We start from the raw sequence: 22,279 nt of genomic DNA, 5'->3' as shown, positions 1-22,279 counted from the left end.
TTCCTGCTATGTTTCGTTAAGGCTTGACCCACCTTTTAGGTCTCACCCCAAAGCGAAGCACTCTTTATGTACCACTCACTGCCTTAGAGTCTCAAAACCTTTTCTACAGGGAGCTAATCTCTGAACAGCTGCCTCTAGCAAACTAAGGATAGGGGTCCAGAATTGGCTATCTGAGGGGAGGAAAAGGGACTGCTGTCCCAGGTGATGAAATTCATTCGGGAGGAGGAAACACTTCCTGACCTAGGGACTCCCATGGATTTAGATAACACTCCCCTCCCTGAGGAAAGCAGGCCTTTGTAATGTTTGCAAGCAAAGCTGTGATAAGGCTCAGTAACCGAAAGCAGTCACTATCTGCAAAAAGGAGTCCGTGTTGTTCCTGAGGGGGAGTGGGGAGGGGAGGGGAGGAGGCCAGAAAGGAGGGAGCAGGGACCAGAGCCAGGGGTGGGAAGCGGGGAGAGGGAGAAACCAGGCGGCAGGGCTGAAAACACAAGAGGGACAAGAGTGACTAAGAGGGCGACTTCAGGTTTAGCTCAGGTTGTGGCGGGCAGAGTCTCATGAGTCTCTACGGCTCCCGGATGTTTTGAATGAGTGGATCCTGAGTGGAACCCGAGGGGGCGCTGGGGTCTGTGTCTAGGTGGAGGAAGAGACAAACCAGGAACAGCACAGGGGACAGAAACAAGGGCAGAGTGGTCATCCGAGGGGCACTTTATTTCCTTTGGTTCCTTTTCCATCCAAAGGCCAGGAGGCCTCCTTTTCATAGTCTTGGCTGTGTTCCTGAAGGTTCCCTCTGGATAAACGTTTAGCTAGCACAGTCTCAGTGACTCAGGGATGGTTCAAGTCAGGGCACCTTGCCGTGCCAGCTCCTGGCAGGAGGGGGCTGACACACAGCAGTGCCTGGGGCTTGTCCTGACCCCCTTTTACACTGTTCACCAAACTGAGCCAGCTCTGAGAATCTCAGAGAAAAATATGATGGCCTTGGACAAGAGCCAAGGCTGTGCACTTACTGTAGAGGTCAGTTTCATCCAGGATCTCCGACTTGATGATCTCCTCTATGATGTCCTCCAGTGTGACAATGCCCATCACCTCATAGAAGGGGTCCCCTTCTCCCTCATTATTCACCCGCTGGACAATGGCCAGGTGAGACTTTCCTAGAGATGAAGGAAGTCACAGTTAAGCAACTGGGACACTTTCAGAGAACTTTCCTTGTGAGAAAATTATACTAAGTTTACCTCTGACCAGTCTTGGGACTCAACCCATCCCAGGACCTCTTTAAAATATGAAGTTTGTGTACAAGTTCTTATAAATGCAAACTTTATACTTTTACATCACTGTCTCTTCTTAAGAAAGTTACCTAATATATACAATGTCATTTAAATGTTTTTTTCTGTAACTTTCCTATGTTAGCAAGTATATCTAAGCTGAAGGACAATGAATAATCTAATTGAGAGAACAAGAATTTGGAGTCAGAAGAATTAGGTTAGAAGCCTTTTTCCTCCAGCAAACTTCCCTGCCCTCACCCCCTACTATCCCAGTAACTATCTGTGCAACTGATCCTGGATAAATCATTAAACCTGTACTGAGCCTCAATCTTCTCATCTAGAATTAGGGGATAATACCAGTATGGTGATTTTCAGACACGGCCCCCAAATTCTTTGATATGCCTTCTACTGAGAGGTGTGGTCTAATCCCTTCCCTTGAGTCTGGGCAGGCTTGTGACTGCTTCAACCAAGAGAACAGGGAAGTGTCTGCTATGAGGCTTCTGAAGCTGCGTCATAAAAGGCATGTATCTTCTGCTGTAGAAACACTCTAAGAAGTCTGACAATTATCGTGAGGCCACCATGGTGCAGAGGTCACATGTAGGTGCTAAGGTGACAGTCCCAGCTGAGCCTGGCCTTTCCGCCATCCCACCAAAGTGCCAGACAGGTTAGAGAAGAAGCCATCTTGGCAGTGGATCCAGCCCCACCGCTGGTGTCCTCCCCAGCCATCCAAGACGTCTCCAGCTGGGGGCACAGTCACAGAGAAGCAGAGATAAGCAACTCCCACTGTACCTTGTCTGAATTCCTGACTCGGGAATCTGTGAGCATAATAAAATGATTGTTGTTTTATGCTTCCAAGTTTTGGGGTGGCTTGTCAGCAGCGGTGGTAACTAGGACAACCAATATCCATAAGGTAATTGTGGAGCTCAGATGACCTAGCGGATGTGTGAAAACGCTGTGTAAACCATGATGTGTCACAGGCAGTTAGTTAACTGACTGCCCAACCACTGAATAATAGTTAACATTTATTGAGTTGTCCAACCACTGAATAATAGTTAACATTTATTGAGCTCTAACTACGAGCCAAGTACTATTCGGAGCACTTTACATGTATCAGTTCATTTAATCCTCTTAACAACCCCTGAGACAAGTACCATTATTATCCCTATTTTACAAGTGAAAGAACTGAGGCACAGATTGGTTAAGTAATAAGCCTAAAGTTACACAGCCTGTAAGTGGCAGAGCTGGATTGTGAACCCAGGTAACCGGGTTCGGTCCTAACCTAGCGACTGAGTCTTACCTAACAGTCCTGCTTCACCTTGATTTGTTTTCATTTGCTGATAGATGCATTTCCTGGATCTGTTTCTAAAATGTCAATCTGGGTGGTTCTTTTCCTTGGCTAAGAGAACATCTCCTTACATTAGGAGAATATCTAGGGTACTGACTCAGATGTTATTCTTGCCAAAAAAAAAAAAAAAAGGAAGTTCATGTCTTGTCATTACTACCCTTTATAAACTTTTGCTTGGCCATTGCTAAAAATATCAGATAAGAGGAGTAGTCAGTTTGTCAGAGGCATAATTAACCATTAACATTTAAACAAATGAATTTCTGCATCAAATACCTCAAATCACAAGATAGCTACTTAGTGGGATTTTTAATAATGGGAAAGATGGTATCCATATCACTCAAGAATGGTCTCTAATTTCCTCTCTACCTTCAACCCATCTCTCAACTTACTCCCAAACTGATCTGATCAGGCCACTGCCCTGCTCAAACACCCGCCAAGGCTCCCTAGTGTGCACAAGATCAAATCTAGCCTCCTTAGTTCGCTATTATCAAGACTGTAAAATGTAGCTCTTCCCCGTCTTTCTGACTGCGTGCCCTGCTGCATCCTCTAATCATCCTGGACTCCAGGTGCATCAGATTACCTCCAGCTCCTCAACTTCCTCTACGACCACTCTCCAAGTCCTCACTCACACTGTTTCCTTCTCCTACTCTGTCTCCACTGACCCTTCGAGTTCCAGCTCAGGTGCCAGCTCTTCAAGAAAGCCCTCCCAGATTTGCCCCATTTTGTATCTGAATCAACCTCTCCTTGCCTGTGTTTCTAAGCCCTTGATAACCCCATTAGCACATTTATCACAATTTGCCGCTTCTCGTATCTTGCAATGTGTGTGTCCTCTACTGAACCACGTTTCCTCCTCAGATCATAAACTTCTTCAGGACAAAGGCTCATACCCTGAGACAGGGTTCTCTCCATATAACAGGCAGCCAATAAGTGCCTGAGGAACTGAAGTAAGACTGAATAAAAATCCATAGTTGATGGAATAGATGGTACTAAACCCAGACACTAAAACCTTTTTTAAAAATAAAATACAGGGGCTTCCCTGGTGGCGCAGTGGTTGAGAGTCCGTCTGCCGATGCACGGGACAGGGGTTCGTGCCCCGTTCCGGGAAAATCCCACATGCCGCAGAGCAGCCGGGCCCGTGAGCCATGGCCGCTGAGCCTGTGCCTCTGGAGACTGTGCTCCGCAACGGGAGAGGCCACAACAGTGAGAGGCCCACATACCGCAAAAAAACAAAAACAAAAAAACAATGTGTTTAAATTAACATTTATCAATGGTTCTAAAATTATCCTTTGAAACAACTACATCCTGCCCAATTGGACTGAAGTGTTTTGTAGCTTAAATTAGATTATGTTAACTGTTAGTATGTGCTCAATTTAAAGTTGTTTTTTTCAACACCTGTTCTTAAACATCTGGCACCTGTTCTCACTTTTCTGCTAATATGTGCTAGCAGATGACAAAATAAATGACTACCATAACGGAAAAAACTGGAAAAGTGATTTCTTAAAATTATTTTCTTTTTTTTTTATTGGGGTATCGTTGTTTTACAATGTTGTGTTAGTTTCTACTGTACAGCAAAGTGGAGTTCCCTGTGCTGTACAGCAGGTTCTCATTAGTTATCTATTTTATACATATTAGTGTATATATGTCAATCCCAATCTCCCAATTCATCCAAAATTATTTTCTATAATTGGATAATTTTTGTTATGTGGAGCCCAGAATATATATAATATAGCCATACTTCCTGCCACTAAGAGATTAGTTCATATAATGGGATTAAATAAATTAAAATCTTATGTTGTTTCACAAAGAGTGCCATAACTTCCATGTGAAAATCCACCATTTGTGTACACCTTATAAGGTCAATTTGAGGACAAGCTATGTGATCACCAGGCAGTAGAGATTTTAAGTCCTAATTGTAATATTCAAGACAATGTACTTATGTAATCTGTTTAGAAACATTTTAGATTCACAATCAGCCTTTATGATTCCCTCAAATGCCTGTAGAGATCTACAAACAAATGAAGGAAGTCATTGTTTCTTGGGGACAGACTGGAACAGGAATCAGCAATCACATAACCCTGTTCTGAGCTGACACCGGGACAAGAAAACCAGCTGTTCCCATGACACACATACCCGAGGTCTTTCCCTCAAAAAGGCTGGCCTTTAAGAGACCTACCTCCTGGTACTCCTTCTCTTCCAGGGCCCCAGAAGTGTTGGGGAGCTGTGGGCCTGGGGCATAGTAGGTTCACGGCTTTATCAGAGATCTTATCAACCCTGAGGGATGACTCACAAGTATTTAAAACTGGGGCAGTGGGGGCTCAAATTTCCCAAGTGTTTTCACCTTTTTCTGGGCAAAAGCTGGTTTCTAATATACATTATTTCTCCTCCCACGGATGAGTGTTGTGTTTACTTCCTAATGGCATACTTGAGGGAGTGGCTTAAATCTTGGCTAATCCCCTCTTCTGCCCTTCTATGAGGTTCTGTGAATGGGAACTGTGGCCTTTTCTGCTGGGCTGTCCCTCTACAGACCAGCAGAATTTTTCAAGTTCCTTCTCACAACTACTAGTCTATTGATTTCAGTTTCCTTCCAACTTACTAGAAAAGTGGGATGTCTGTGAAATAATTTAGGCTGACAATGATGATCATTAACATTTATATAGAACTTAACAATTTGTTAAGAGGTTCCATACAGGGTACAGGAGAGTCATGGAGATTGTGAGCAGATGTTCCTGAGAATTGTGAGAAGCCCTCTTTTTGTGAATTAGAAATGTTTGGCCAGGTCCCCAGCTTTCTCCAGAATCTATTGAGAGAAAATAAGAACTGCTGTCTTATGCATGTTTCTTGGGTAGGTCCTGTTCCAAGTGCTGATGATATATCAGTGAGTATGACATAGGAGGAACAGTAAAGGAGACTGAGAAGGAGTTTCAGAAGGTAATGAAGTCTCATATTTCCCTCCTTCCAATTTTGGGTGTATAGTTCTTAATTTCCATGCCCTCATTGTATCCTGGATGACTGCACTAATATCCTAACCAGTCCTCCTTTTGTTTTTTTTTTCTGTTCTAAGGCATACTATCCACTAAAACCAGATTGACTGCTCCCAAACATTGCACTTATGAAGTTATTCCCCATCTCAATAACACAGACCAATAACCACGGAGGGTCATTTCTGAACTCTTTTTCCTACCATTAGAGGCCTCCATGGTTTAGGGTATATACTTTGCCTTCTTTCCCACTACTCTATCAAAATATAGAGTATTTTGAATGCTTTTGAAAATATTTCTGAATGCTTTTTCCCCATTCAGAAAATAACTGGTCCAAGGATACTCAGCCAATAAATGGTGGAGTCAAAATGTGAACTCAGGGAACTGAAGAGGACCTACCCAGCTAGGATTTGTGGAAATCTCTGAGACGAACTAAACAAGACTGGATATTTTAACCTCAGGCCTTTTAGGCACAGAACTGGCCTAGGAGGCTGCCCGTGGGGCCGATTTTACTCTCTCCAGGTTCAGGCTAAACATAACCAGGATCCTCTGCTTAACAATCATCATTGGCTAAGCTTTGGCAGATGGTGTCATTCTCAGGCCACAAACCAATCTCAGATATGAGGAGGATACATGGAAAGGCCTTTGTTGTCCAGCAGATCTATTAGTTCTGAGCCAGCCCAGGGGCTATGGCCAAACTTGGCTAGTCTCTGGGAAAAGAGAGAGATGTGGCTCTGGGGGCCCTATCTGAAGGAAGGCAGACACCTGAGGTGGCCTGAAAACCCGCTATTTTGAAGGTTCTCATTCCAGGTGAAGACCGCCTACAGCTACTCCAATGTTCTCCAGACTGTATCTGATCTAAACCAAGCTGACTCCTGAGAGCACAGGTCAACATCCACTCGATTTTCCAGTTTTTGCCATGGTGGTGATTACCATACCTACTGTAAACTGGGGTCATATGTCACCTCTGGTCTTCACCATCTCTTTGCAAAATGGGGATTGTTATTACTAATATGAAGATGAGGAAAATGACACTCAGAAAAATAAGTGACTCGCTCAAGGCCGAGAATTAGTACACCATAAAGCCAGGAAACAACTCAGGTCCGTCTGCCTCCATAGCCTGTGCTTCTCCCAGTACACCTTGCTGACTCCACATTTCAGGCCAGATCTCAGGTTTCCTGTCCCAAATGTGTTAAGAGAAATGGGAACTTATTTTGTAAATGGCTGAAAGTATGCAGAACTAATGCCCAGCACCTCACAAAGGCAGAGGAGGGCTTTAGACTGTGAAGGGGAAAGGAGGAGTCACTGTCCCCCCACTTCCCGGCACAATACGTCTGCCTTCCAGCTCAACCCTTCCCACGTCCCAGCCTGATATTTCATTTTGTGGACTGCTTGCAGCTTTAAGGGGTTTCATTGATCTGGCTGTGATATTTGTTTGTAGGTTAGGTTTTTTTTTATTTGCCTGGGATGTCTGAGGAAGGGCAGAGTGATACAGGAGGAAACCGAACTAATGACAGGATAAAAGAAATATAAGGAAATTTCCACAATCAATTTTGGTCTCCTGGGCCCTATCCAAAGTAAACAGCTCTCACTTTTATTTTCTTATTATATACAATGACTTCTACATGGGCTGAATCAAGAGAAAGCACTTGTTATACAAAACAACTAACTAGACAGAATTCATTTAACTAGATCAGTGAGGAGAGAGGCAAATGGTGGAATGTCTTAAATGCTGTACAAGCATTATCTTTAGCCTTTGCGTTAAGCTTACAATGTAGGGTCAATATTGCCATTTTAAGAAGAAGGAAGGTAAGCCTCATTCAGAGTGGTAGAGTGACCTGCCCCAGTCACACAGCTAGTAAACAGATGAACTGGGCCCAGACTATCTCTGTCTGTGGCTCCACAGTCTGAGACAGCAAGTGACCAATGTGGCTTCCTGTTCTGCCTCAGTCACTAACATTGAGCAGGACACTTGTGTCTCCAGATTTCATGTGCCTTGTACAAAATGGGGATAAATTCTACTGACTTCACATGCATGGTGAGCACAAAATGAGTTACTGTTTGGAAAGATCTTTGCAGAGGTAAATGCTTTGCAACTATAAGGGATTATCATCGCTATTTTATAATTTGTCTTTTCTGGGCCTCAGTTTTCTCTGCCTTAAAATTAAAGGATGGGATCAGGTGATCTCCAGTGTGCTTTTTTCTGGTTCTAAAATTCTATGCTTTTATAAGGCTAAACAGTCCCGGGCTACAAAAACAGTTTGACTTAATAGGACGTTTCTTTGTGATGATGTATGACATACCAGAATTTTAACAGTGCCAATAGTTACAGCCTCTTGAGTTTACAAAGGAGCTTGAACTCCTAATGTTTGTATTTTAATTTTAAGAATAAAATGAGAAAAATTACCTTGACACATGCTAGACTTTAAAAAAAAATTTATACAATCAAATCAAATCACTTTCTCTGAAATCAGGAAGAGAAGCACAAAAAACATTATCCTACCAGTCCTGTAGCAATCACCTAAATTTGGAAAAACAAAACAGTCCCTTTCTCTAGTTTAAAAAAAAGGCTGTACTTTGTAGTAATCCTGCTCTACTTCATCAGAAATAGAGTAATCAATGCATTTATCACCAAAAATTTCTTGAGCCACTAAAAGGCAATTATAAAAAAAGCCAGGCATGTCACCCAGAACACCATGGTAACCAGCATCACCAGGGCATGAAAAAATAGTTGTTAGTCACTAGACTCTAAGCTGGTTGGCAGTTTGGCTTGCTAAGCAACACTGCAAAAATAGCAGAGTAACGACCCATTATCTGGAGGTCTGACTTTGCATGGTCTTGAATCTGGTCCCAGAAGGAACTATCCCAGGTCTATATATCAACCCCATACCTGAGGCTCCCAGTCAAAGCCTAATAATCAATTTATTCAACAAATATTTATTGAAGCCTATTGTACACCAGGCACACAATTCCCAACATATGTATTTACTTGGTTTCTCAGTTAAATAGAATTGACACAGAGTGGTTTTGTGATGAGTGAGGTGAGGGCAGGGATTTGCTTGAGGCCGACTCAAAGAGAACTAGAAGCTGACAGCCAGAGGACAGAGAAAAATGTAAAAGTAGACGGAGAACTGCTTTATAATACAGCATAAAATAACTACACTCTCATGACCATGATCATGCGTCATCAAGAAAAGACTGTTATATTTAGGATCCTTTGTTAAGGAAGGCAGGAATGGGTATAAAACATTTTAGAAATATCATCACCAAAAATAGTTAAAATATACAGTTTCGGCACTTGGACGGAATGTAAATTGTGTTTGACAAACGCCTCAATCTGCCTAGCTCCCCATTTAGCTGGAAGAAAAGCAACATTATAATCACGGTTTTACCGGCTTTTGAATGTTGTCTTGGTTCTCTGTCTGCCTTTATTTTTCTAGCTCAAGTTCCCGCCTCAGCTAGAATGCCCTTTCCCTTCCTAACTGCTTAGCAGAGCCCCTCTTCAGTTACTTCCTCAGAGAAATTTTCCCAGGTCCTTCCAGGGAATTATTTCTCCCTTGCCCCCTCGCCCACAGATGTTGTCTGGATGCCCTTCCTTGTACCCCAGGCTGCTTTGTATCATTTTCATCCCTTTTTTCAGCTCCTGGATATTTATATCCATGTCCATCTCCCAGAGCCCTGGTAGCCCAGCATTCAGATAATGTTGGCAGAGGGAAGGTTGGTGGCAGAGGTGGCGCTTTCCCTAATGGGTGTTAAATGGCCTAGGAACCCTGCATGGCACGCACAGGGCCCTCTTTCCTCAGAGCCTTTGGATGTCTGTTCCCTTCTCCTGGAAAGCTCTGGCGAACTCCTTTCCACACTTTAGGATTCAGCACAAATATCTCTGAGGGGAGAGGGGGGAGTTTATCCTAACCTATAATACCAGGTCAGGTCCCCCTATTATAAGCTCTCATAGTTCCCTATACTTTTTATTCAAATCACCTGTCTTCACTTGTAACTGTTTATTGATTCGTGTATATCTCTCTACTTGACTGTAAGCACCAGCAGGGCTGGAGGTCTCACACAAGATAACGTCACATGGAAGGAAGGAAAGGAGGGAGGGGAGGGAAGGAGGAATTGAGAAGAATCTCAGTTTGGAAAGGAACAGACAACAGAAAATAGAGGATTGAGAGTTGTTATTGAAGGTCCAGGGGTGGCTAAACATGAGCCTAGAGGTAAACCAGTTTAAGAGAGTACTAGGAAAATCAACAGGCCCCCTGCCCTGAGACACCAAATGCTTTAAGGGAGCCAGAAATACAACCAAATGTATTTGGTTGTTAAAAAATGGAATTGAGGTGAACTACTATATTCTCCAAATAAAAGAGGACTCACAAAGCATGATAAAAAGAGGAAATGGAATTTGACTGCAGTCTGTGGGATTTAGATTAGATAAAAAGAGAGCCTGATAACAAAGGCTGTTATGTCCTGGAAAGGATAACTAAATGTAAAAAAAAAAAAGTGTGAATTAGATTCTCGCTCAGGTTTCTCAGTGCCCCTTCCAGCTCAGATTCTCTTGTTACCTGGTATTTCTATTGCCAGGCTAAGAAAAAACCAAATATTGCATAACAATATTATAAAAATCATAATGAAAAATTGTAAAGAAAGAAATATAAACCAGCAATGTTAGAACCTTGTATAATTTATTGTTTTTCACTTTTCCTTGTTTCCTTTTGTTCTTCCTCCCTGTAGGGGAGCATGATGGACTGTGCTTTGCTTACTGTTTATTCTAATTATTGTTTAGAAGGTAAACATCTCATTCTAAATTTTACTAATTATTATTATTTAGCAATGTTTAACACATTTTAAAGCATATTACATCTAATTATACCAGTGAAATATAACTTTGAGTGAAATAACTTTTTATTTTCTTTTGTAGAAGACAAAGAATGGAGCACTAATGTTTTGGCAGCTTTTTATAGAATTAAGCAGTGGGATGACTTTCTGCTAAAATAGCTCACACCGGAATTTGCAGTGATAAAGCAAAACACTGACTGAAAAAGTGGTCCACATCCAAAACATCTTAAAAAAAACAAATCCCTCTGAGGATTAGAATGGGATATTTGATTTGTGGAAGAAGGCAAGACCATAGGGTTTTTCTTTTTTTTTTTTCTGTTTAAGAATTTGATTAAGGTTGTTATTGCATGCAATATATTTTTAACATGACAGAGTATTAAAAGTCATTATTTCAGGACAGTGGGATGATTATCTTCAGGTGATTTTCATACTTTGTTCTATATTTTTCAATTTTCTATAATGAATAAATATAGAAATTTATAAATTTTAGTATAAATTTTATAAAAGCAAAATAACCCTATCATAATTTCTCTTCTCCATGTTCTCATTGCATGTTAGTATTTCTATTATTGCATGTTTGCTTTAATGATTTAGGTACCAGTCTGTCTTATCCACATCCTTATATGCTGAGCTATGACTTGCGAAATGTAACATTGTTGGAAGTTGGGGGGAAAGGTGAGTCCAGCCTGCCTTCTTTATAAAGGGGAAAGCTATTCTCCCATTAGGCTGAAGGCTCTTTGGGAGCAGGGACTGTATCTCATACACCCAACTCTTAGCACAGTGCTTTGAAAAGGGCTTTGAAAAGGGCTAAATAATTATTTCCTAAAGAAGTAAAGAAAGATAATACATAACACTTTTCTTCTAACATTTAAAATTTGACTTTGTCCTTCTGCATGGTCCAAAATGATTGGGCTGGAGATAATGAATGATTCATTTACTAGAGCTCTGCAGATCCCTTCCATTATATTAAAGTTTAACCCCTTCCAGTCATTCATTCAGTCATTCAATAAAGATTTATTGAAAACTTACTGTGTTATATCCATCGTTACAGGCTACAGCTACAAAGGTAGATAAGACAGCCTCTGTCCTCCAGGTGCTCATCATATGGATGGGCAGCACTTTCCATCACATACTAATAATACAGCCTGTTAGTTCAATAATAGAGATATTGAACAATTGAGTTGGCCAAACTGGGGTTTATAGGAGAAGTTTCGCAGAGGAGGTGGCCCCTGTGCTGATGTTAAAGGAGGGGCTAGACTAGGGATTAGTCGGGTAATGTATATTCCTGACAAAGAGGACAGCATGAGTAAAGGGACAAAGGCAAGAAATAACACAGTGTGGCTACGGAGTTCGGTGTTGCTGAAGCTTAAAGCTGTGGTAGTGATGAGTGATGAATCTGCAGGGGAGGGCGGGGAGCAGGTCACGACCGCACAGCTTAGACTTTATCCTGCAGGCAGAAGTGTTTGAAGCAGGGGATGATGACACCAGGGATTATTCATTGGCACTGGAGAGGATGGATTTGAGGGTGAAAATAACCAGAGGAAGTAGAACTTCTCAGGAGGCATTTGCACAAATGAGTATGTAACAGATTTGTGTTTATATTTAATAATGAAAGCTAACATTTATTTAGCATTTATTATATGACAGTTACTAAATAAGCAGTATTATGCAATATTGTCTTAATATTTCAAACAACCCTATGAATAAATACTATTATTACCCTTATTTTACAGCTAATGAAGCAAAGAGTTAAATAACTTGCCCAAGGCCAGGATGCAACCAGAGCAGTCTGGTACCAAAGCTTATGCTCTTAATTTCTATCTCATTTGTTTAATTTCTGTCTCCTGTATTAGAATGAAAGCTCCATTCAGACAGGGGCCCTATTGGTGGTGTTCTCCACTGTGCCTACACAATAGGTGTATAGTAACGATTTGCTGAATAAAATTAATGAATAACCTAGGTGGAAGAAATAGCAGACTAAAAAAAAAAAAAAAAAAAAAAAAAAAAAAAGCATTCATTATTAATTAGCAAGTATTGAGTGAGCATATTTTAAGTAAAATTTAGTTCTATTATCTATAAGTTTTCTCAGAAAACCTTGCCTATAGCAATAGCTCAGGGAAAAAAAAAAAAAAAAAAAAAAAAAAAAAAAAAAAAAAAAAGAAATAGCAGACTAAGTTATGTATCGGTACAAGAAATATGCAATATTGGCAAATTTTTTGCAGACTTTGTTCCAAATATTTGGCCGACTTTGGAGATTATTACGGACTGAATATTTGTGTCCCTTCCCCTCTCCAAATTGATATGTTGAAGCCCTAACCCCCAGTGGCCCTCTAAGATTAAATGAGATAACAAGGGTGGGGCCCTAATCCAAAAGGATTGGTAGTTTTATAAGAACAAGAGAGACCGGAGCTGTTTCTCTCTCTGTGCTTGTGCACTAAGGAAAGGCCACGTGAGGACACAGTGAGAAGGTAGCTAGCTGTCTGCAAGCCAGTAAGAGAGTCTCATCAGAAACCAAATCAGCTGGAATCTTGATCTTGGACTTCTAGCCTCCAGAACAGTGAGAAAATAAATTTCTGTTGTTTAAGCCATTCAGTCTGATATTTTGTTGTGGCAGCCGGAAAAGACTAAGACAGTGATTAGTAGGATGAGGGTGGGGAGTGAAGGAGAGGTTTCTCCCTTGGTAGACTGGGGGCACAGGTGTGCCACTAATTGGGGTAGATAAACTGGGAAGAGGAAGATTGATTATGGTCAATGGAACAACACTAATTATCCTGTACTTAAGGTTCACCTCACTCAAACATAGAAATACAACTGAAATTAGCTATTTAAGATCACTTGTTCAATAAATATTTATTCATCCTCTAGCCATCAAGGTCACTGTGTTTGTCCTGAGTATACAAAGTAAGTAAGATTCATTCTCTGCCCTCAAGGAACTCACAGTCCGGTGGGGAGAAATATTGTTCCTTTTTGTAAAGCTAGCATGCTTGCTTTCCTTTTCCCCTACTTCTAAAGACCTGGAGCTCATAAGAAATATATATATATAAAATCCCATATGGATAAGAGCTTTGGAATCACAAGACTGGGACTTGAATCTGGGCCTTGGAATAGACCAGGTGAGTGATGATCTTAGGCAGTACAGGTAACGCTTCTTATGTTCTTATGGTCCTCACCTATACCTGCAGAGTTGTTTTAAGAATAAGAGAGGTAGGTAGAAATGTTTTGTAAAATGCAATATGCATGTTAGCAATTATTGTAATTATAAAAAGCTACATTTCCAACCTGCAGAAACTCAAGGGTAGCAAGTCATGGGCAGCAAGTCAGAGGTGAAAGGACAGCTTTGAACTGTTTGGGTGGCAGGAGTTTGGGGATGGGAGACGGAATAAAAACAGACTTTGGGGTCCTGTGATCTGGTTCAAATCACAGTTCAGTCAGTTATTAGCTGTGGAAAGTTGAGCAAGTCATGTAATCAATCTGAGCGTTAGTTTCTTCATCTGTAAAATGGAGGTAATAATACCTCCCCAGGAGGGTTGTTCTGAGTATGTCAAGGGCTTGGCATTGGGCCTGGCAGGGCTGTTGCTCAATTAATGGTAACCGTTGTTCCTATTAAAATTACTATTTTCCTCTCCTACCTCCTAAGGGGGTTACTTGAAGTGCAAGGAAGTGAGGGAAATGGAAGGGCTATTACGACTTGCTTAAAACGTTATTTTTAAAGGTAAAGAAAAGTAATTCAACTCAGCTTTCCTCTCCTAACCTATGATGCAAACGTAACTCTTATAGAAAATGACAACTGTATTATATGGCTTGGAGCCAGAGAACACCTACCTTGATAATTATACCTTGTATTTATTCTATTCTAAGTTAATCTACGAATCATTGTTAATAAGGTTCTCTGAAGACAATGCTTCTGAAAATTTAATGTACACATGAGTCACTTGAGGGCTTGCTAAAATGTAGATTTTTATTCAGTGGATTTAGAGTGAGGCATGAAAATATGCATTTCTAAAAAGGTCCCAAGTGAGGCCCATGCTGCTGGCTCGTGGACCACACTTTGAGGAAAGAGCCAGGCTCTACAGGGGCATGGAAATCTCTTGGGGGTGGTGTAATGGCCTGCTTCTCTTTAGGGATCTACCTAATTGCAAACTAACCACTTACTGACAGAACATTACTGTGCCTTCTTCTTCTTTTTTTTTTTTTTGGCGGTACGCGGGCCTCTCACTGTTGTGGTCTCTCCCGTTGCAGAGCACAGGCTCCGGACGCGCAGGCCCAGCGGCCATGGCTCACGGGCCCAGCCACTCCGCAGCATGTGAGATCTTCCCGGACCGGGTCACGAACCCATGTCCCCTGCATTGGCAGGCAGACTCTCAACCACTGCGCCACCAGGGAAGCCCTACCGTGCCTTTTTTTAGACCAGATTTAGAAATTCTCCAACAGGACTCATTTCTGATCAATAGTGACTTTTTCCAGCAGCCTACTACATGGGAGGCACAGTGCAAGGTGCTGGAGATACAGAGGTTAGTAAGACATAATTTCTGCTTCAGAAGACTGCCTTTATTCTAACACTGTCCACCCTTGTAGACTGTTAATTTTCTCAGGGCAGTCTTATTGTTTCCCCTGTTGCTTAGCACTATATAGATGTCTGTAAGTACTAAATGAATGAATGAATGAGTTCCCAGGAATTTCATTAAAAATGTTGTCTGGCAGAGAAAAACAAATGCTGTATATCACTCATATGTGGAATCTAAAAAATGAAACAAATGAGTGAATATAACAAAAAGAAACAGACTCACAGATATGGAGAACAAACTGGTGGTTACCAGTGGGGAGAGGGAAGGGGTAGGGGGCCCAATAGGGGTAGGGGACTAAGAAGTACAAACTACTATGTATAAAATAAGCTACAAGGATATATAGTACAACACAAGAAATATACAATATTTTACAATAACTATAAATGGAATGTAACCCTTAAAAACTGAATCACTAGGTTGTACACCTAAAACTTATATAATATTGTACATCAACTATACCTCAATAAAAAATAATCTTGTCTGGCAGCACGTGACAGTGAACTCTATCTTAGCTATCACGCATAAGAGGTGGTTAAATTAAAAAGGGGCTGATAGGGTAAGCCTTAATCCAATCTGACTGGTGTCCTTATAAGAAGAGAATCAAATACAGAGAGACGCCAGGGCTGAGCACACACACACTGAGGGGCAACCATGTAAGGACACAGCAAGAAGGCAGAACCATCTGCAAGCCAAGGAGAGTGGCTTCAGAAGAAACCAAACCAGCCAACACCTTGGTCTTGGACTTTCAGCCTCCAGAACTGTGAGAAAAGAAATTTCTGTTGTTTAAGCCACTCAGTCTAAGGTATTTTGTTATGGCAACCCTAGCAAACTAACATAGATTTTCACAGCTTTTATGCCCAGAACCAAGACTCCCTTCTGTAGGGTACACAAAATGTAAGAAAAATGCTAAAAGTGTATGGTTGAACCTCTGAATGCAATGGGGATAAGTCATGGAAGGACTGGGGGGAGACAGACAGAAGAGGGTGAGACAGTAGCCAGACTGGGCTAAAACAGCTGCAGTATATATACATTTCTTTCCCCTTCTCATGATATCAACACAAAGCATAGGGCTGTTCTCTCTCCAAATCTGAGAGGCTGAAAGGAGCTTTTTGACTTTTTCCCCTTTCTCAGGTTACTTTTTGATATTTAACACAATTTCACTTGTCTTAAAATATTGTGGCAGGAGGAAGACCCCAGATTTCTCTCTGTATGCAAAGTCTTTATATACAAAGAGTACCTGTGCTGATAATGAAATGAGACTGAATTTTTGACAAACAAAGAAATGTATCAAAAACACATAGTCAAATGAGATTCCTGCTAGCCACAGGGAAGCTACATTTGAAACCTGATTCTAAAGTCAGGGGATTAATTTTTTGCTTTGTTTTGTTTTCAATAAACATGCCAACTCATAAGTACAGATGAATGCCTCTTTCAAAATAGTTATTCTGGGAGGTTCTACACTTATTCTAAACATGTCACTGTTCTCAAATCATTTCTGGAATTGCTTTCAGGGTCTGTGAGATAGTTTTCTGAATGCTCTCAACTGTGACTCTGGAAGATAGATTTGATTTTCAAAAACAACCAAGGGTCCTTCTGGGTCAACTCTGGTTACTAGGGGGACCAGTCAAACTGTGTAATGTCAAGAGGATCAACCCTAAAGTATTCAGGCTGATTTTTCTGGAGTGAATTGTTCTCAACCTCAGAAGACAGTTTCCAAAGGCAAACCCCAGAAATGGAGTAAACATGTTATAGGCATGATGTCAAGGGCAGAGGATGTGACCGCTCTGAAGGAAACCCCATTCATTTGGATATGCAGGTCTTTTAGTGATTCCCTTTACCAGAATATTTCCTCAGGTCTAGATCTACCTTACTTCATGGGACCAGAGTTCCCAGAATTACAAGGACCTCACTGCCTTAGTCAACTTTTAATCTCCAACCTGGGTACTTGATGTTTGTCCAAGGCATAGTTGATGGAAAGATGAATATGGGGGAAGAATGGCTAAGGTGTCTGGGGCTTACTCTATGTGATTCAAAGGGCAGAACTAGGGCCCACAGAGAAGCTCTGGAGACATAAATGTCTGCTCCTTGTAGGAAATACATTTTCAGCAGCTGGAGCTGTCCAGCAATGGAGTTTGCCCTGGAATTGGAAATGGTGAGCTTCCCACCCAGAGAGTAAGCAAAGACTGCTTGTTATGGGAACCCTTAGAGGTACCTCCTGCAATGGGGAGCTATGCAGTGCCCTCCAAGGGCTATCTCCTGAGTCCTATCCGCACAATACCCGGCAACTGGTAGGCCCTGAAAAAATACTGGAATGCAATGAATGAGGAATGCAGTGCATCCTGTGAGCCAAGTAAACGGGAAGAGGCAGGGACTCAATCAGCCTCAAGGAAGGTAGGGAGAAGTGAAATGAAAAGACCCAGGGAGCCATGAGGTAGGGCCTTCCTTGAGTTTTTGGTACCATAGGAGAGAAGCTGCTTTGGGTACCTGAAGCCTCACGTGTTTATGAGAGGGTAATACTGTTTAAGGGGGTAGGAGTTGAGGGAGGAGATTAGACCACATGCTCACCCTTCTTAAACTCCTCCAGCACCGTGTCCAGCCGGGTATCATTGAAGACGCAGTGCAGGGGCCGGTTGTAGAAGCGGGTGACCGTGAGAAGCGGCGTGCAGTCGTCGGGGTCCACGAAGGCCAAGTCCTTGACAAACAGAATGTCCACAATGTTGTGCCGCTGGTCGCCCTCGTACACGGGGATGCGAGTGTAGCCGCTGCGCAGGATCTCGGAGACAGTGGCGAAATCCAGCACAGCGTCGGAGCGCAGCATGAAGCAGTCCCCAAGAGGGGTCAGCACCTCTTCCACCACCTTGGTGCGCAGCTCCAGGGCGCCCTGGATAATGTTGAGCTCCTCTTTCACCAGGTCGCTGTAAGGATCCGCGGCCCGCAGCGTCTCCAGCAGCTTCTCCCGCGTGTAGAAGGTGCTGATCTCCTGGCGCAGCGCCCAGTCCAGCAGGCGGCTCAGCGGGTAGCACACGGGGAAAGCGGCCGCCATCAGGAGCCGGGTCAGGCACACGCTGTGGGAGGCGATGGCCAGCCCGTGCCGCGAACACACCGAGTAAGGGCAGATCTCTGCGCCCAGGAACACGGCGCCGGTGCACACGAGCGCCGGCAGCCAGGGGAAGTGAGTCCCCGCGTCGCCGTAGTCTTCCCCGGTGTCCCCGACGCCCGGCGGCAGCGAGGCGCACAGCCAGCCCGCCAGGGCCGCGTTGGCTCCGGCTTGGCCCAGGAGCAGGGTGCAGAGCAGATGGGTGCCCCTGCCGCGCACGGCCTGCACTCGGCGCGCTTGCTCCTGCTCGGCGGCCGAGCCGCTGTTCCGCAGCACCCGTAACTCCACCGGGTCCAGCGAGAGCAGGCTCAGGCGCAGGCCGCTAAACAGGGCAGACAGGGCGAGCAGCAGGAACGCTCCGAGCGCCCGCAGCCACGCGGGGGGCAGCAGGTCCCCGCCAGGGCCATACAGCCGCGGGCGTACGCGCAGCAGGAAGCCGCCGGCGGCGCCGTGGTGGTGCCAGGCGCGCCCGTCCCAGGCGCACAGAGAGAAGAGCTTCCCGCCACCGCTCGTGCCGCCTCGCTCTGCCTCGCCCTTACGCAGTTCCCGCACCCGCACCTGGACTAGAGCTGAGCCCGCCACGCCTCCGGGGCGCAGGGGCCCCAGGACCTCCACGTCCGATGCCCAGTCGCTCTGCTCGCGGCAGCGCTGCGACCCCGGGGGGCGCGTGGGAACAGCGCTGGGCGCCGCGCCGCTCCCGCCCGGAGGCTCCTCGATAAACACGAGCCGTGGAGCCCAGTCGCCGGTGCCGTTCTCCCCTGGGGAAAGGGTGGGTGTGGGCACAGGCTCCACGGGCGCCGAGGGCCCGGGCTGGAAATAGACGCGCAGGAGGAAGCTGGTGCCTTCGGCGGCGCGCAGGGTGCCCCCCTCCAGGGACACGCGGCCTCCAGCGGTGTCCTCGGGCCGCAGGCCCAGCAGCCAGGCGGCGGCGGTCGGGGGCTGAGGGGACAGGGAAAAGAAGAGCAGGAGCACAGCGCCCCTGCTGCAGCAGTCTCGGAGCCTGACACCCACCGCTGCTGCCGCAGCCGCCATCCTGCACCCGGCGCGGCTACACGTGATACTGCAGAAAGCCTAACGAGAGCTGGAGGGAGGAGGAGCCGGAGCCGGGAACCCGGCCCCAGGCAGGTCACCACGTGCACGCACCCCTGCGCGCGTGAGCTGGAGGCGGTGGGGGTTCAGACCCTGCCCGGGCAGGGAGGCTGGAGATGGTCACGCATCACTGCACGGTGCGTGGCTGGAGGCTGGAGATGGTCACGCATCACTGCACGGTGCGTGACCCCGACGCACTTGGGTACGGCAGAGTTGCAGCCTCAGGAAGGCTTGTCTTGAAGCACGGCCTCCTATTCCAGCAGTAGGGCGCCCCTCGGGGGGCAGCAGGTCCCCGCCAGGGCCATACAGCCGCGGGCGTACGCGCAGCAGGAAGCCGCCGGCGGCGCCGTGGTGGTGCCAGGCGCGCCCGTCCCAGGCGCACAGAGAGAAGAGCTTCCCGCCACCGCTCGTGCCGCCTCGCTCTGCCTCGCCCTTACGCAGTTCCCGCACCCGCACCTGGACTAGAGCTGAGCCCGCCACGCCTCCGGGGCGCAGGGGCCCCAGGACCTCCACGTCCGATGCCCAGTCGCTCTGCTCGCGGCAGCGCTGCGACCCCGGGGGGCGCGTGGGAACAGCGCTGGGCGCCGCGCCGCTCCCGCCCGGAGGCTCCTCGATAAACACGAGCCGTGGAGCCCAGTCGCCGGTGCCGTTCTCCCCTGGGGAAAGGGTGGGTGTGGGCACAGGCTCCACGGGCGCCGAGGGCCCGGGCTGGAAATAGACGCGCAGGAGGAAGCTGGTGCCTTCGGCGGCGCGCAGGGTGCCCCCCTCCAGGGACACGCGGCCTCCAGCGGTGTCCTCGGGCCGCAGGCCCAGCAGCCAGGCGGCGGCGGTCGGGGGCTGAGGGGACAGGGAAAAGAAGAGCAGGAGCACAGCGCCCCTGCTGCAGCAGTCTCGGAGCCTGACACCCACCGCTGCTGCCGCAGCCGCCATCCTGCACCCGGCGCGGCTACACGTGATACTGCAGAAAGCCTAACGAGAGCTGGAGGGAGGAGGAGCCGGAGCCGGGAACCCGGCCCCAGGCAGGTCACCACGTGCACGCACCCCTGCGCGCGTGAGCTGGAGGCGGTGGGGGTTCAGACCCTGCCCGGGCAGGGAGGCTGGAGATGGTCACGCATCACTGCACGGTGCGTGGCTGGAGGCTGGAGATGGTCACGCATCACTGCACGGTGCGTGACCCCGACGCACTTGGGTACGGCAGAGTTGCAGCCTCAGGAAGGCTTGTCTTGAAGCACGGCCTCCTATTCCAGCAGTAGGGCGCCCCTCAGCGAACTACTACCGGGCAGAATTTCCCATCTGGTCCTGCCACTTCACCATTGGCCAGGGAAATTTCCCAGCATTTCGCCTCTCCTCCTACCTCTTGCATTCTCCCTTCTGGTCAAAAGATATTCTGGAGACGAGTCCTGAATCTGTGTTTGGTCTCAACTCCAGCTGACCTTTCATGTTTTAAAAATTTACAAATTCTTAGGTTAAATTCCTTGTTAAGATCCAAATATCTATTAATAAGAAACTGTTGAATTAAGTTATTATACCACTGTGCGATGGGATACTATGCAGCAGAAAAAAATAATGATGTGGATGCATGTGTTTGTGATATGGAAATATCTCCAAAGTAATAGCTGCAAAATATCAAGGTGCAGAACAGTGTGTATAATATGCTACTGTTTGTATTAAAAGTATGTAAGTATAAATGTATATGTACATATATACATATATAAAATATTATATTTAATATGCAGAGGATACACAAGAAATTTGTAATAGTGTTCACCTCTGGGGAGCAGGCCTATTGTACAATGCCAAAAGCAGGAAATTGGCACTGGTATAATGTACGTGTATAGTTTTGTCTCATTTTACTACATGTATAGATTTATATAATCATTGCTGAAATCAAAATGCAGAACTATTCTATCACCATAAAGAGCTAGGAGGGAGACATTTTACTGAATTCCTTGTATTGTTTGAACTTACCATGGGCCTGTTACTTTACTTTTACTTTTATGCATTTATTTAAGAAATTTATATAGTAAAATTCACCTCCTGGCGTACTGTTCTATGAGTTTTGACAAATATTCATGTAACTATCACAGTCCAAAATAGTGCCATCATTCTCCAATATTCCCTCTTTCTGTCTCTTTGTGGCCACAGCTCTCCCCCCATTTCATCCTCTGGCAGCTATTGATTTGTTCTCTCCTACAGCTTTCCTTTTCCAGAATGTTGTATTAATGGAATAATACAATACGCAAACTTTTGTCTCTAGCTTCCCTTACTTAAGTTAGCAATGTGCATTTGACAGTCATCCATGTTGTGTTTATCAATAGTTCATTCCTTTTTATGGCTGGGTAGTATTCTACTACATGGATATATCACAGCTTATCCATTTACCAGTTAAAGAATTTTTGAGTTATTTCTAGTTTTTGGCAATTATGAATAAAGCTGCTATAAATGTTTGTGTGCAGGTTTTTGTGTGAACATATATTTTCATTTCTCTTGGGTAAATTTACCACAGGTCTGTATTACTTTTTAAAATAATTTTATTTTATTTATTTATTTTTATTTTTTGGCCACGCTGCATGTGGGATGTGGCACGTGAGATCTTAGTTCCCCGACCAGGGATGGAACCTGTGCTGCCTGCCTTGGAAGTGCAGAGTCTTAACCACTGGACCGCCAGGGAAGTCCCTGTATTACTTTTTTAAATATAAAAATAACAATAATTAGGCATACTACCTTTGAGAACTCTAATTTAAAAAAATCATATGTGAAATCTTATTTTTCATAGAACTCCAAAGATATTGACTGAGAAAGACTTGCAAAGGATAAAGCTCAATACAAATGGTCCCAGCTAAAATTTACCTTCTTTTCATAACAAACTCTTATCATCCAGAGTGGAAATAGCCCCTTCCTAGTTTGAGACTAAACAGGCCTTAGTGGGTTGCTGCTCACATAGGCTGCCTTTCACACTTTCTGACAGGAGTGTGAAACAAACCTGCCACTGCCTTAAAATACACCAGATCTTGTGCACTACAAGTTGCCTCTTTCATGGGCTGCTTAAGAGACGGAAGGAAGGTTTAATCTAGAGAGGGAACATTGAGGCATTTATTGGAAATGTAGGGGAA

At 44.8% G+C, this 22,279-nt stretch overlaps 1 protein-coding gene across 1 annotated transcript in view; it reads right to left on the bottom strand.

Annotated features, from left to right (window-relative positions):
- The window catches only part of CNNM1 (cyclin and CBS domain divalent metal cation transport mediator 1), a 50,892-nt gene extending 30,796 nt beyond the window's left edge, over positions 1 to 20,096 (bottom strand). Inside the window, exons 1-3 of the mRNA XM_007470321.1 lie at positions 20,072 to 20,096; positions 17,546 to 19,093; positions 1,005 to 1,148 (exon numbers count right to left, since the gene is read on the bottom strand). Of these exons, the coding sequence (XP_007470383.1) occupies positions 1,005 to 1,148; positions 17,546 to 19,093; positions 20,072 to 20,096 (1,717 nt within the window). The remainder of the gene's footprint in view (positions 1 to 1,004; positions 1,149 to 17,545; positions 19,094 to 20,071) is intronic.
- Positions 20,097 to 22,279: the final 2,183 nt, after the last annotated feature.

Source organism: Lipotes vexillifer, unplaced genomic scaffold, assembly GCF_000442215.2.
Source record: "Lipotes vexillifer unplaced genomic scaffold, Lipotes_vexillifer_v1.1 scaffold916, whole genome shotgun sequence".
Taxonomy (NCBI): Eukaryota; Metazoa; Chordata; class Mammalia; order Artiodactyla; family Lipotidae; genus Lipotes; species Lipotes vexillifer.
Note: the sequence above shows the minus strand (reverse complement) of the source record. Positions and strands in the feature narration are given on the sequence as shown.